This window comes from Heliangelus exortis, chromosome 2 (genome assembly GCF_036169615.1).
Source record: "Heliangelus exortis chromosome 2, bHelExo1.hap1, whole genome shotgun sequence".
NCBI lineage: Eukaryota > Metazoa > Chordata > Aves > Apodiformes > Trochilidae > Heliangelus > Heliangelus exortis.
Window position 1 is genome coordinate 128,939,586 of NC_092423.1, and position 15,591 is coordinate 128,955,176.

Consider the following 15,591-nt stretch of genomic DNA (forward strand, 5'->3'; position numbering starts at 1 on the left):
ATGTTCAGCATATGAAATATTTTACCTGTTTACCACAGTAACCACATCTTCACAGAATTTAATCTCCTAATATGTCACACAATGGTTAAGAATACTGTAATCTGATAAAAGGGAGCAACTCATGTCAGTTGTGTACATGTACATTATTTCCAGTTAAACAAGAGACCTCCTTACTGAGGTCCCCCAAGGGCTTTCACTGCATAAATTATGTTGGGGTTTTTTGTTTGTTTGTTTTGGGTTTTTTTTTTTGTTTTTTTTTTCCCTCTTTAAGGTAATATTTTTGATACTTCTGGGTTAGTAAGCTCTAGTTCTCAAATAGCTTGTCATTCTGGAAAAAAAGAAACATTATATTAATAAAATGAGGAACCTTAGTTGCATCTCAGTTTTTTTGTATTTGCAGTGTTTAGAAATTAGGTTGAAATTAGCAAATTTTCTTTTAGATGCACTCCAAAATATCCTTTTTTGAGACAAGCAGGTAAATGTGGCTCTCCTTCAAACATCATTCTGGTTGATTGTTCTGAATAACTTCATTAGAATATAGGATGCACTATCCAGGATTAAAAAGTTAATTCTTCCTCAGTCCTAACACTGTAGTTGTATTTTAATTTTATCTATTTATTTATTTATTTTTAGCAAAGTCTGAAGAAAGCTGGGAATCCCCCAAACAAGTTAAAAAGAAGAAAAAAGCAAGAAGGGAAACGTGAATTTCCTGGGATGGACGTGTGTTGCTGAATACTGTCATGAAGATTATGCTGTTTATGCAATAATTTGTGAACATGTACAGAATTTTATATAAATTTCAAACAATTTTTAGAAACAGAACTGCTGTGAACACAAACATCTTTAAAAAAGGAATCAAAGGAAAGTAACTATGATAGAGCAAACAGAACATGCTACATTTGAAAGACATTCTGAAGAGTCTTTTTCCAACTTTTGGAGAGAGATCTTAATTTAAAAAACAAAAAAAACTGGTTTTACAACACAGTGCCCTGTTTACAACAGATTATACTTTCATCTACAGCTGCGGATAAAAGATTAATTTCGAGGAAGGGATTTCTGTAAAAATAATTGTCTGTACCATAGTGGGTGTTTCTTGCCTCTCTTTTGAGTGATGCATTAGAAGCACAGAATGTCAACCATTTGAATTTGTTTCATGCCTAAATCAAAGTGCTTTGATTAAATACATAATCTGCCATATCTTTACAGTCAGGTGGTTAGCAGGTCTGCTAGCTGTGTCAGGAATGACAACTGCAAATCATTAACCATTTGTACAGTCAGACCTTCATGGTTTATCATATGAAGTTAACACAATAAAACTGCTTTGGGTTAAAAGTTTGAGAATGTGATTTGAAACTTGAGTATGGTTCATGAAGTTATTTTTGATAATGTCTGTTACCTTACTTGAATTGTTGAAGATAACAGTATATTTTTAAGACTGCAGTTATGTGCATAAATTTTATTTTCTCCTCCATTCCCTACAGTTCTTGGTTGGTTCAGACTCCCACCTTAAACTGTGTCCTTTTTTACTTTTAAACCATGGAAGGAGGTTTAACTTTTTTACTTTTTAACTTCCCATGCCCAGTTCTGTTCTTCTATACCCAATTCTGTTCTGTTCTCTTATAACTGAAACTCTAAAGAAAGCAAAGCGAACCTTTTTCACTCAAAAATTGTTTGGGATTTCAGAGATCTGTTGGAGAACTGGAGTGGCTTCAGCTTTAATTGACATTGTCAAGACCAGTTATCAGGAACACATTTTTTTACTGCCTTAACCTGTAGTATGTAGAATGTGTCTAGACTTCTGGACAGAAGTTAGTGTTTTTATATAAAAAAAAAAACAAAAAACTCATGCAAGTATAGCAGTTGTAAAATAAAGACCATTTCCCGCTTGAAACTGTTAATTAAAATGATGTTTAAGATGTGTTGTCATTTTCAGGCACTGTGTAATTACATGGTATCAAACTGGCAAATGTGTTTGTGTCTGTAAGGTGCATGCTCAGCCATGTACACTGTAAATAGCCTTTACAAAAATTTGTTTGATAGGGATGTTAATTAACATCACCTAGTAAATTCAGCTAAAGATGAGCCAAGATGGGTTTTTTACAATAAATTACTTCTGGGTTTGTGGTGCAAATGGAATTGTTAACAGCTGTAAAACATGGTACTGATTAACAGTCTTGTACTGTCTGACTGTACTTGACTGCAGTTCAACAGTATTGCAAGGCAAGAATAGTTAACGTGGCAAGCTGGTTTTAATTGTACTGAAAATGCACCTTTCTAATAGAGAGCTTTCCTTATAAATGGAAATACTAACTTGCACAGGTCTTAACCCCTGTGTATCAGGAACATGTGACACTCTAAAATAGTTTGTTAAAATAAATTGAGCATATTGTCAGTATTGATTTATTTACTGTGAGGGAGTAATGCCTGAGACTGATACCTGTCAAGTTTCTTGTAAAATAAATGTAGAACTGAAATACAGCTGCTCAAGGAGTATCTTAAGGCAAACACAAAAACAGGATATTACAAAATCATGCAGAGTTCTTTGCATGTAAATGATAATTTAATTTTACTACTTCATCGTAAACGTTAAAAAGTTACCTTTGAATTCAAGTTTGTAATGTAGGTCCAAAATGTCTGTTTCCAATCTGTGTGTTGTGCCACGAGCCTCTTTTGTAGAAAATACGAGGATATTGTGTAATGAGAAACACTGCCCCCAAGGGCTTTCACTGCATAAATTATGATTTTTTTTTGATTTTTTTTGATTTTTTTTTTTTTTTCTCCTCTTGAAGGTAATATTTTTGATACTTCTGGGTTAGTAAGCTCTAGTTCTCAAATAGCTTGTCATTCTGGAAAAAAAGAAATAAATAGGAACCCTGCTAATTAACTGCTACTGCTGAACAGGATTATACAAATACACAGCTTTCCCTTCAAAATGTTGTTACCTGTTCAGCAGGACCTCTTAACTGTTTTCTTAATGTGCAGTTTCAATGTCTTAGAAAGCAAAACTTGCTTTATTTGACATTCACTAAAGAGGTAGTAACTCTATAGCGTATTGTCTATAAATAGAAACTTGGTTATCTGTGTACTGTGATGTTTCTATGACTCGAGCAGTGGTTAGTCTTAATGATACACTGAATCCAGACTTTGGTACTTGGACAGAAAGAGAAAATGCCATTTAAAGAAAACTTATTTTTTTATTTTTCTCTCTCTTTTTCTTTTTTCTTTTTTCTTTTTTTTTTTTTTTTTTTTTTTTTGGTTGTTGAATGCATGGAATGGTTTCATAAATCCAATATGTTGGGTTTTTCTAAATACTCTGGAATTCTTTGTATGCATAATTTAAACTTGTGATGATGTGTAATTGGATAGTCATGGCATATTTTTGTTTCTTTTGTGGGGAGGGAAAGGTGTACAGAATTCTTATGCTTGTTACGAAGGTAGCAACTGTGCATTGATTTGAAGGGGGGTGAAAACTATTTCTGATGCCCTTTTAGAAGTCTAAAGAAAAAAGTGCAAGAGAAAAGCACTACTTTAATATTTGCTAAGAAAGAATGTACATATTAAAAACATTTCAAACTTTATAGAAATTCTTCTAGTGCTGTTGTGTTGTAACTGAAGTGTTGTTTGATTGTAAACTGCCTTACTAATAGTTCCCAGCCATGGGACTGCCCCATGAATAAGTCTTAAAGTGCAGACATGAGAATACGTGGTTTAAGCAGGTGCCATTAATCAGTAGGTTTTTTTTTTCTTTTATATTACTTAAGTTGGTCACCACTCAAGATTTCAGTTTTAAAAAAATGGAAGTCTGCTGCTGCCACTTGAACCTGTGCACCTCCTGGTGACTGCTGAGAACCAGGGAATAACAACTTCATTTTTCCAGGCCTGTCCTGAAAGATTTCTTCGTTCTTCTGTATGGAAAGCATAGTGCTAAAATTCTTTTACTGTTAAAATTTCCAGTGGAACTGAACTGAAGAACATCAGCTGAGTGAATTTGGGTGGCAGGAGGGGCAGCATGGTCAGTAGTTTTATCTTAAGTAGCAGGGCATCACTGCCAGTTTTATTCCCTGCAGGACTCACAGAACTGTTGGGATGGATGTTGGGAGCAAATTGGGAGAACTTGTACTGTGTCAGATGGGAGGGAGAAATTTAGTGCTTCCTGTGCTCCATAGCATGTTGTTATTAATGGGTCACAGACCATTCTTACTGAAACTTGCTTGGATATCTGAAGTTACCTAGGTTCTGTACTGGATCCTTTCCAGTCTGTGGAACTACTGAACTTCAGTTCTTTTAAGCATCTGGTTAGTTGTACCAAGCTGAAGGTTTCTGGTTCACTGAAATCCAGTTCCTTTACTGCAGGTACAATGTCTTGAATTTTGGTGTATTCTGGAAAAGAAAAATCTGTTTAAAACTTTTAACTTGAAACTCCTGGTTTCTGGGTTTCATACAGTGCCCTTTGGAAAAAGAAAAGAAAGAAAAAACACACAAAAAAAACATGTTTAGGAACACATGCAGCTCAAAGCAAGTACATTTTCTGGCCTAATTGTAGCATCGAGTGACCTCTTGGCTCAGTGTTTTTAATTCAGTCCAGGGCGAGAGGGTAAGTCTGGACCACTTGGAACTGGGTCACCACAATGAACTCACAAAGCAGACTGGTTCAAGGTGGTTCCTGTCTCTTAGGAACAGCAAGTTTTCTTACCACAATATTTCCACATAGCTCTTCATTAGGCTCTGACCTTGAGTTAAGTGATTCCTCATTTCAAGAATCTGATGAAGTATAAACCAAATACTTTGTTACTGAGAGCTTTGTTTTCAGGGGCCGTTCTGAGCAAGGCTGCCACAGTTTGTTTTCCATTCCTCTCCTATTTCCTTGAGCATCCTTCCTTACGTAACTAATGAGCAAAGCTGTGCCTTGAGCTGCCGCTGGCAGTGCAGCTCTGGCTGGGATGTAACTCCTCTCTGATGTGATACTGTAACTTGGACAGCCAGGGTTTAATGTGTTTTTGAAGAGTCATGCTGGACTGGGGATCGGTGTCCTTCTGAGCTTTAGCCAGTTACCTAAAACCATAGGAGCTCTATCAGCTGATGGCTCCACTGCTGCTGAGGGGCTATGTGGTTGGGTTTATTTCCAAGGAGATACAGAAACTGCTTCTGCTCTCAGAAGTGAAGGCATTATGAAAGTGGGTAACCTGGCATTTTCACCCATACATTTAGGCAGATGTCAGAAATTATTACAGAAATGAGTTTTCTCAAGAAGTTTTGCCATCTTTAGAAGTACAAATCTGACTCAAACCCAGTCCTTACATGAGCAGACTGCAGTCATATCTGAAATCAGTTTCTTGGCCTCTTCTGGTTTATAATGGGATGAGGTTCAACACGGCCAAGTGCTGGGTCCTGCACTTTGGCCACAACAACCCCATGGGGAGCTCCAGGCTGGGCACAGAGTGGCTGAGAGCAGCCAGGCAGAAAGGGACCTGGGAGTCTGGATTGACAGGAAGCTGAACATGAGCCAGCAGTGTGCCCAGGTAGCCAAGAAGGCCAATGGCATCCTGGCCTGGATCAGGAACAGTGTGGCCAGCAGGTCCAAGGAAGTGATTCTGCCCCTGTACTCAGCCCTGGTGAGGCCACACCTCGAGTCCTGTGTCCAGTTCTGGGCCCCTCAGTTCAGGAAGGAGATTGAGGTGCTGGAGCAGGTCCAAAGGAGGGCAACCAGGCTGGTGAAGGGACTCCAGCACAGATCCTATGAGGAGAGGCTGAGGGAGCTGGGGCTGTTCAGCCTGGAGAAGAGGAGGCTCAGGGGAGACCTCATCACTCTCTACAACTCCCTGAAAGGAGGTTGTAGCCAGGTGGGGGTTGGTCTCTTTTCCCAGGCAACTCTCAGCAAGACAAGAGGGCACAGTCTCAAGTTGTACCGGGGGAGGTTTAAGAGCTACAGGCTGGATTCTAGGCTCTCTACAAGAGTGAAGTCATACTATTTAGAGTTATTTATAGCTCAAACTAATAAATTTTCCACTTTTGTTTATTCAATTTGCTAATGAACAGCTGTGGTGATTTCTTATTTGTGATTGGGTATTTCCTTAAACTTTTCTTCATTGCCTTGAAAACTGAAAGAACTGCCTTACAATCTCTGAGAGGAACTCAGGCTATTTGCTTCACTCTTTTCCTCAGAGCATCCTCCCCTTTTTCTGTTACTTGATCTGCACACACAGACTCCTCAAAGGTTCCCAGTTGTGGTGACACTGATGTCAGCAGACTTCTTGCTCTGTGCTTGCCAGCCTGGGCTGAGTAGCCAATTCAAGAAGAACCAAGCCTGAAATTGTCAGGTGAGTTGGGTGAGTTGGGTGCTCTTGCAGCCCCACCATCCCAGCACCCTGGGGCAGCAGTGCCACTTTGCCCACCCCTCCCCTGCCTCTTTGCCTCCTCTCCATGCGTGCAGTTGTGACATGAAGCTGAAGCTGCAGAGGTACTCAGTGGTACTCCTACTCCAGTACTTCTGCTATAAGTTGTATCTGTAGAGTAGGGTTGATACTGTGTTACTTGAAGTATGAGACTTCCCCACAGCTGACTTAAGATGAGAGGTTTTTTTTCCCCTTCATTGGATTTTTTTTTTTTTTATCTTAATCATAGTAAAGATTTGAAGTATTTTCTTCTTTTTCTGCAGTTTCCAGGGTCGGAGGTTCAGAGGTTAGAAGAGCTGTCTGCTCTAAACTAGTGACTTAAAGACAAAAAAAAATTAACCTTTTTTTCTTTTCTTTTCTTTTTTTTTTTTTTTTTTTTTTTTTTAAATAATGTTACTCAGATTTGACCTACGGCTTAAACCTCTGAGCAGTAGAAGCAGTGAAATGTAAAGTGCTTTTCTGGAGTAGGCTCAGGATGCTCAGCACTCGGTAGAACTGAGCAGTAAAATCAATACTGTGCTATTTTGTATTCATATAGTATAGCAATGCAGTTCAAAGTCATCCAAGTCATGCAGCCTCCTGTTAACCATAGATCTTTTTGCTCTGAAACTGGAGGACTAAAAATTAGAGATTATTTAAACTATCAGTATTAGTTCTGACATGAAGGATCTTAAGAGGACATTTTGTACATTCAGAGGAACCTGTGGTCCAGAAAAGCCACGAGTATCTTTGGTTTCTATGACTAGAGGAACATTAGCAGCCTTGTCTGTCTCTCTAGAAGAGATGGTATAAAATAAGCAGTAAAGAGCTTCAGTATCAGCCCCTGCACTTACACCTAGAACTGGTGGCTCCATTTTCTGTAGTTTTTAAACTAGATTTCTTAGCTGCATTTCCCAGTGCATACAAAAGATTTATAAATCGGAAACAACTTCATCCAATAAAACTTTCTGCACCCTTAGCCCCTTAAAGAAGTGTTTTTCTTGCTCTTGAAGCAAAAAATCCATCTGTGAAATATCTGCAGTTCATGCAGGACATACATGGACCCATAACTATATCTAGTAGATCATAGAATCATAGAATCATAGAATTGGCTGGGTTGGAAGGGACCTCAGAGATCATCAAGTCCAACCCTTGATCCACTCCCGCTGCAGTTACCAGACCATGACACTGAGTGCCACATCCAGTCTCTTTTTAAATATCTCCAGGGATGGAGAATCCACCACTTCCCGGGGCAGCCCATTCCAATGCTTGATCACCCTCTCAGTAAAGAAATTCTTTCTAATGTCCAACCTAAACCTCCTCTGGCAGAGCTTAAGACCATGCCCTCTTGTCTTGCTGAGGGTTGCCTGGGAAAAGAGACCAACCCCCACCTGGCTACACCCTCCTTTCAGGGAGTTGTAGAGAGTGATGAGGTCTCCCCTGAGCCTCCTCTTCTCCAGGCTGAACAGCCCCAGCTCCCTCAGCCTCTCTTCATAGGATCTGTGCTCGAGTCCCTTCACCAGCCTGGTTGCCCTCCTTTGGACCTGCTCTAAGACCTTGATATCCTTCCTGAACTGAGGGGCCCAGAACTGGACACAGGACTTGAGGTGTGGCCTCACCAGCGCTGAGTACAGGGGCAGAATCACTTCCCTGGACCTGCTGGCCACGCTGTTCCTGATCCAGGCCAGGATGCCATTGACCTTCTTGGCTACCTGGGCAAAGGATAAAAGGAGTTATATTGCATGTGTAATACTTGCAGTTTGCCTCTGCATGTGCTGCAGCAAAAGAGAGGATTTGGGCTATCATGTCCCCAGCAAGTCAACCAGCAAGGGAACTCCAAGCAGACGGAAGGTGTCAAACCCAGCTGGTGTTTTCATGGTATAAAGCCCCCAGCTCCTATGGCATGGGCTCCAGGCTTGGCTGGCAAGCAAGTGATGTGCACTGGTTACTCCATATTAAGCAGTAAATTGGCAGAGGATATGGCAGTATGAGAAAGTTGAGCACTCTTCTGAGCACAGAAAAAAATACTGTGGGTGAGAGTGTAAGTTCCCTTAAGGCTCCGTGGCAAACCTCTGCTTCTTGTGAACACAGGTGAGAAGTGCATGGCATGTCCTGGAGTTTGCTTGAGAGTCCAGGAAGCTTTGAAGAGAGCAGGAAAAGAAAAATAATTCAGAGTTATGATGATAATGATATTCAGTTGATTTAAAGTTGGTGATTACTCAAAATTAAGGCGTTTGGTGCTTACTGTGATAAAGAACAAAACAGATCTGGGGAAAGGTCTCCAAAAAAAGGTGGTGAGTTAATGCTTGAAACCTGACAAGCATTTAAAATTATGAAACTGGGAAGTATTTGCTGTGTAACTTACAGGCAGTAATAAATTACAGTTTTGGAAGATGTGTTGTGTTAATTCCTCTTGATTGTACTTAAAAATCAGGGTTGTTTCTGAATAGGATGGTATAGAATAGTTCATCAATAGATTGAGAGGGTTAGAAAAGAAGGTGATCATGACTTCTACTTGACATAGGTAAAAAAAAATCCAAAGAAATATGGAAACAGGACACACTTGAAGAGAAAAACTGGTGGGATAACTACATTCTTCCACAAAAAAAAAAAAAAAAAAAAAAAAGAGCTTTTAGAAGAAGTGGGGAAAACCATAATCACGTAATGAAAAAGGGAATAAAATTTGGCAACATTCCCAGTGTTGAGCCATACTCGAATCTGTAAATTAAACATTAACTAATCTAACTAATGGAACTAAAAGGAAGTAAATACTATTTGATGTATATTAGCTTTTCTTAGAAGGTCTGCCTCTCTTATCAATCAAAGACCTGTCACCTCCCTGACTGTAAACCCAACCCAGCATTAAAAACTATCACTGAGGTTTCCTTTGCTCAAGCAGCCTGGCAAGCACTGAAATGCTGCTGGCAACACAGCAGCCTCTCTATCCAACAGCTGCCATCTCATCCTCAACTGCTGTATTTCAGGCTTTATAATGGGATACAGACTATGGAAGAAATGTACCCATCTGTACCAGTGGGTTTAATGTTGTGTTCATCATGATCATTCAGGCCAGAAGGCAAAAAAACTGCAAGCACCACCTTCCATTGGGTCGTTGTAGTAAAAGGTCAAGTGTAAGTCCTGGAATGATTGCATCTGAGTAGTGAAGAGGAATGAGAGGTACAACCCCAAAACTGTGTCCATTGATTAAACAAATGCTGTCACATCTAATGTCTGCAGTTTGTAAGGTTTTTACAAAACTGACTAGATCTCCACATTAGTGATAGAATCAGTAAGTGTATTTAAAGGACTGGAAGCAGTGTCTGATGGGTAGAGGTTTAATTTATCAAGAAAACTTGGAGAAAACTTCATTGTAAAGTAGAATTTACTAGGATGAGAGGTGCTAAAGGGCTTATGACCCTGATAGAGGAAGAGGTGATGGGTTTAAGCTGGATACAAGACCCCTGTGCTTACCAATTTGATTGGTCAGTGTTGAAACCAAGCTGCTGAGGTTGGTGGTGGTGTCTCTACTACTCATTGTCTTCAGGAATACTGAGCCAGAGGAGGGGAAAAGCCAATGCTCTTCCACCACACTGGCACAAGCTGAAACACAAGGCTCATTAGCTCTGTTTAGCTGAGAGAAGTGAAGCTCATACAGAAATGCACAGATTTACCCAGGGTAAAAGGAGAGAGAACTGAAGTCAGTTTTTTGGGGTTTTTTTTTTTGTTTAGTTGGTTTTCTTAAGTACTGGTTAGTGGTACTGAAACACAGTTGAGTAAGAAAATTTCAAAGACTAAACATGCTTTTAATACATCATGCTCTATCTTTAGATGTACTTTTCAGACTCTGCTTGACACTCTATTAGGTCCTGCATCTGGGTCGAGGCAATCCCAAGCACTGATACAGGCTGGGCAGTGCCTGGCTTGAGAGCAGCCCTGAGGAAAAGGACTTGGGAGTGCTGGGGGATGAGAAGCTCAACATGAGCCATCAGTGTACGTGTGCAGCCCAGAAAGCTAAATGTATCCTGGGCTGCATCAAGAGAAGTGTGGCCAGCAGGTTGAGGGATGTGATTCTCCCCCTCTGCTCTGCTCTCATGAGACCCCACCTGGAGTACTGCATCCAGTTCTGGAGCCCCTGTTACAAGAAAGATACAAGCAACCTGAGCTAGTGGGAGGTGTCCCTGCCCCGTGGCAGGGGGGATGGAACTAGATGAGTTTAAGGTCCCTTCCAACCCTCACAATTCTGTCATTCTATGTACTTTCATGTCTTGTACACGTTTTTACTAACATTAGTTAGTACACATATAAAAAATACAACTTATCTTCAGTAAAACTTCCACTAGCACTTTTAAAATTTCTGCTGAATTTGTGAAGTATTACTAAGCAAAAATTATTCTGAGTAATCTAAATGACTGAAATTACCATATTTGTTGTGGTTTTATTCTTCTTTTAATAATTCTCTAAACCACTCCAACTTGCTTCTGTAACAAAACAGTTCTTGTGTGCCACCATGATAAGGTTGACTTACATGGCATGAATTTCTTAGGTCTATACATTCTATATCTTGATGTTTAAGAAGGAACAAACTTGTGTGTGCCTCTGAATGATGAACACCAGAGCCAGAGGGAGAGAGCTACAAGACACTCCAAATTTTCAGACTTACTGTGTCTTCTGGTTTGGCAATGTCACCAGGCAGCAGCTGGGATTGTGATATCTCCCATCTGAACCTGAGAGAGAAAATCTCCATGATGAGGGAAGACTTCTGGTGGTCAGTGGCTGCAGAACCTGCTGTTGTATTGCTTTTCCTTGTGCCCCTGTGTGCTTTTATCAGAAAGTACCCAGTGTGTTGGGCAGGTGACCCACATGGGGCTGAGGAACTTGTAAGAGAGAGGAGGAGTGGTCAAAGGAAGCGGGAATTCACCAACCCTCTGGTGCTGTGGTGAAACTCAGGGAGATCAGTGTGCTCTGCTGCCATAGGAGGCCCAGAGCTTGCCATGTGCTCCCAGTGTGGCTCTGGAGGGACCAGGACACTTGGGGAACATGGAGGAGTTGGGCCGATGGCCCACTGATGGGTGGTAACTCAAAAGAGCAGAGCTTTCAGGGGCCTGGGGCCAAGGCAATTTCTAAATACTGCCCTGCACAAGGGAGGATGGGTTTGAGGTCTGCTGCTGGAGGGAAATGTGGAGCAATGGCCCAACTCTGCCAGTCCCACAGATGAGATGCCTTGATGTGGGGACATGGAAGTGGTTACATGCGCTTTGACTGCTGGAGGTCCTCTCAAAGGTAAGGGACCCTGAAAGAGTGGTGAATGTCAAAGCCATGGCTGAAAAGCCCTGACAGCTAGACACTGCTACAAATGCCCTTGGGATGTCACCTGATGGCGGGTCATCTGTTGACCAAGGTGGGATTTATAGGTATTGTACTGGAAGAGTACACAGGAGGAACACCACTAATAGTACGGCCAAGAGAATCCCACAGTGTGGTTCACCTTGAAAAAACTTCCAGGAAGGGCTGAAAATTATCCATGCTGTCACCCTTCAGACTGAGACTTAACTTCCAGAAAGACAAAGGAGAGACCATGGCAGGGTAGGGTGGAAAGGTCCTTTAGAGAGATGGTGCCACGAGATGAAGACTTGCACAGGGAAAAGATCAGAGCTCAGCTACTGTTGTTGGAGGAATTGGAGCAAGAGAGCAAATCTCTCTGATGCCCAATTTAACTCCTCAAAGAAGGAAATACCCATATTGCATCAAGTGAACTCTGGTTTCTGCTCCCTTCAGGTGTGGATGAATCTCTGTTGCTATAGAGTACGTGACCTGATTGGTACCTTATATTAATATATAAGCAATATATATTGCTTATATATTAATCACTTGCTTTTTTTCCAAAATACAGCAAATTACTTAAACAGCCATTAACTTCTTGGATTTGTGTTTTGCAGGGGCAAGAGGTGAAGTTTGTAACAGTCCATGTCCAGTCTGTGAGGGTGTTAGTGCCTGCAGCCTGGTCGGCAGGGAGGAGGGATGAACTCTGTGGTAAGGGCATGATCAATGTCATCATCTTGTTCTAGGGGTGTTATTTTGGTATAAACTCCAGGATTTTGGTACCTGGGGACTGCAGGGGTGCCCTGTGCTGGTCACAGCCAGTGACAGATACCTCCCACTCCATGATAGAGATCTTCTGCATGCTAAGACTTCAGAGAGGGGAGCCTGTGACATCCCTGTGTGAGCCTGTTTGGGAAACAACAGCAGGGAGAAAGAAACAGGCAAAGGAGAGAAGAGAGGGAGGGGACACAAATGAGTAATCTGAGGAGAAATGGAAGAGACACATGGAAGGAGCCATTGTGGGGACATGATGGGTAAGTACTTTTGGAAGGAGGTGCTCCACGCATGAGCAGGTTTGCCTCTGAGGAGACTGCAACCCACAGTTATTGTACCTGACACTGAAGGAAGGGTGCATCAGGTTTTGCCCCTGTGCTGTGTTTCAGAGTCAATAGCATGGATATCACTGGAAAGATATTAGTTTTCTCTTCAGCACAACTAAAACAAGTGCTTTTGAGTAGGCTGTTTATTCACTTGAGTTTACATCACTTTCTGAGTAAGGGAGCACTGCTGGTCCTGGATGTTTAAAGATGGTAATTCAGAGTGTCTCCTGTACCTCCAGGAGCCTTGACAAAACTCAGGTCTCATGCACCTCAGAAGCTCTCACTGGCGCATCCTGAATGATCTTCTACTGTTCTGGTTGCTTTTGGCTGCCAGATCAGATGTGGAGTCACAAGCCTCTGAGGGCAAAGCAGGGAGATTCAGACTGTATTCCTTCACAGAGAGCTGCCAAGCTACGGTTGGATCCAGCTCTCTTTAAACCTGTCCCTCTCAAGGAGGGTTGTAAAGGCATGGGTAGAGTTAACCTTTTCTAACTGCCCCAGGGGCAATGTTAACCTTTTCTTAGTTAATCTCTTAGCGAGCCATTATGGGAGATTAACCTTGAATTCTCTGCTCAGTACTCTAGGAGTAAGACCATTACCCAGGAGGCTTATACAAAACACAACTTTACTTAAAATGATTATTTACTTAATATTGTGATTATTTGATTGATTAATAAATGATTATTTACTTAAAAAGATTATAAAGCTTGTCAAAAACACACCACAATATTACTATCAAGGCAACTGGTTACAACTGGCAGAACTTTGCAAAACTGTACTCTCAAAAGAGCAGGCTACAACCAACAGAACTTAGCAAAATTAGAAACTATATTACCCTTATGTGCTGAGAATAAGGTTAGAAATGGAGAAAGAGAGACAGATATGAAGAAAGAGGGGATAAAAAAGATACAACCTCCCTTGGATCCAGAGATAATCTTTGCATGATGTTGTGGTCCTTAGAGGGCAGGTGTACACCCAGTGTTTCAAGCCTGCACCTCTTATACTACTTGGCCTTGCCTCTCCTGGATGGGGCACAGATCCAATGTAGGGTTTGAGAGTGTTCTGGAAGTGAGTCAGTGGGCCATGGGAGTCCAGGTGCACCCCACCCTCCCCCCCCAGATGGGTTAACAGAGCAATCACCCTTATTTTTGCACTTGATCCCTGTTCATGGGATAACAAAGTCCCAATATGGGACTTTCTCAAGGTACTCTGCCCCCTCAGGGCTCTGCTTGCCATATCAAATAAGGACAGTGTCCTTATCAAGGTGGCTACCAAAGGGGGACTCACCTTGCAAGGACAGTGTCCTTCTTATCAGAGTGGCTCCCTAATGGGGGCTTCTCCTTGAAAGAACAGTGTGCAGATGGATGATTGAACAAGGACCCCACCCAAGCACAATGCCCAGTTTGTCAGGGTGGCTGTTTTGAGATGGTTATTGATTTCAGGACTCTACACCATCTCAGCAAATCTGCATTTTATAAGTCAATGTGACTTATAAATGTCACAGTGTGACATTCACAAGGTGAACGTCATAGAGGCTCAAACTATGGGTTTTGTAGCTGTGGCAACACTTGGACTCTAGGACAACTTTGTAAATGCTGAGTTTTGCAAATTTGTGACCACTTCATTTCTGTTGAATTTCTCTCACACTCAACAGCGTATTTCTAAGACCTCTGAAGGAAAATGTAACAGTCCCAGTATGTGGGTTTCTTCCTGCTGAGCTGTGGCTGCTGAAGTCTGCTCAGCATCACCAGCACTGGAGGGCCACAGGGCAGCAGGGAGCTGGGCATGTCCAGCATCAGGACTGGGAGGAGGAGACCAACATGGGGCCAGCAGCTGCCTCTGACAGGAACTGCTGCTTGGAGCCTGATGTAAACACTTTGAAAATACAAAATATGTCTCTCAAATCAGTATTTTTTCTGCTCTTTTAAAATATACTAAACATATTCTCAATTAACAGATTTTTACCCCAAACTTAACTAGCTTTTGTTTTGTATCATGCCTGACAGGCACCTAAAGATAAGAGTGCTCATCAGGTTGCTTCCTGGTACATTGTCCAGACAAAGACAATAAAGTTAGCAAGGTAACAAGGACTGAAAGATAATAATAAATAAAAGAGAAATTCTTGGGATGGCAAAGTCTGTGTCATCTTTAGCAAGTCTGTGTGCCAGTGATTTATGAAAAGACAGAACCCTTTTTGTTGTATAAAAACTCCAAGAGGAAAGGAGAAGATGCTGCTTTCTCTTCCCCCCCTTCTCTTGCCACTACGGGACAGCAACAGCAGAAGAAAGGAAAAGTGGAGAACATCATATGCACCCCCCACTCCAGCCAGAGGCCAGGGCCAGCGGAGGGTGATAAAACTTCATTGTTCTCTTGTTTTCTTTCCTTTTCTTAACAACTCTCTCCCCAAAGTGAATAATTTATGTAAATTCTCTCCTCTTCTAAACTTGTTTTTTTCTTTTAAAGGTGGCGTTGTTGTCTCCTTTCCCTAAAATAAATCTTTGTAATTTGCTTAAATCATAAAGCCTGTTATTTTTGTAAATTCGGGCGATGTCTGTGAGTAGTTGCTGGTTTTTCCTCACAATCAAAATATAAAATAATAGCTCGGATTGTAACAGAACCCATGTCCTAGCAGCCAACCCTCCTCCCAAAGAGCTCACTTAGAAGACAAGTCAGGAAAGCAAATCCACTTCTGGATGAGGTTTTGCATAGAAAGCTGCACGTTTTTTCTTGAAGCAGCCAAAGTGTCCTCTCAAAGCCCATTTGCCTGCAAAAAAAGTGTGCATGGGAGCCCAGTGAGCCTC

The 15,591-nt window shown here is 41.5% G+C and overlaps 1 protein-coding gene and 1 long non-coding RNA gene across 3 annotated transcripts in view; one reads left to right on the forward strand and one right to left on the reverse strand.

Moving 5' to 3' along the window:
* MTDH (metadherin) overlaps positions 1-3,584 on the forward strand; it is a 33,702-nt gene extending 30,118 nt beyond the window's left edge. The window contains exon 13 of one of the 2 annotated variants that reach the window (XM_071738017.1): positions 634-3,584. In XM_071738017.1, coding sequence (XP_071594118.1) covers positions 634-704 — 71 coding nt within the window. In that variant the 3' untranslated portion in view covers positions 705-3,584. The remainder of the gene's footprint in view (positions 1-633) is intronic. The other variant, XM_071738016.1, reaches the window with a different exon arrangement.
* LOC139793411 (uncharacterized) overlaps positions 1-15,591 on the reverse strand; it is a 410,787-nt gene that overhangs the window by 385,476 nt on the left and 9,720 nt on the right. The window lies entirely within an intron of this gene.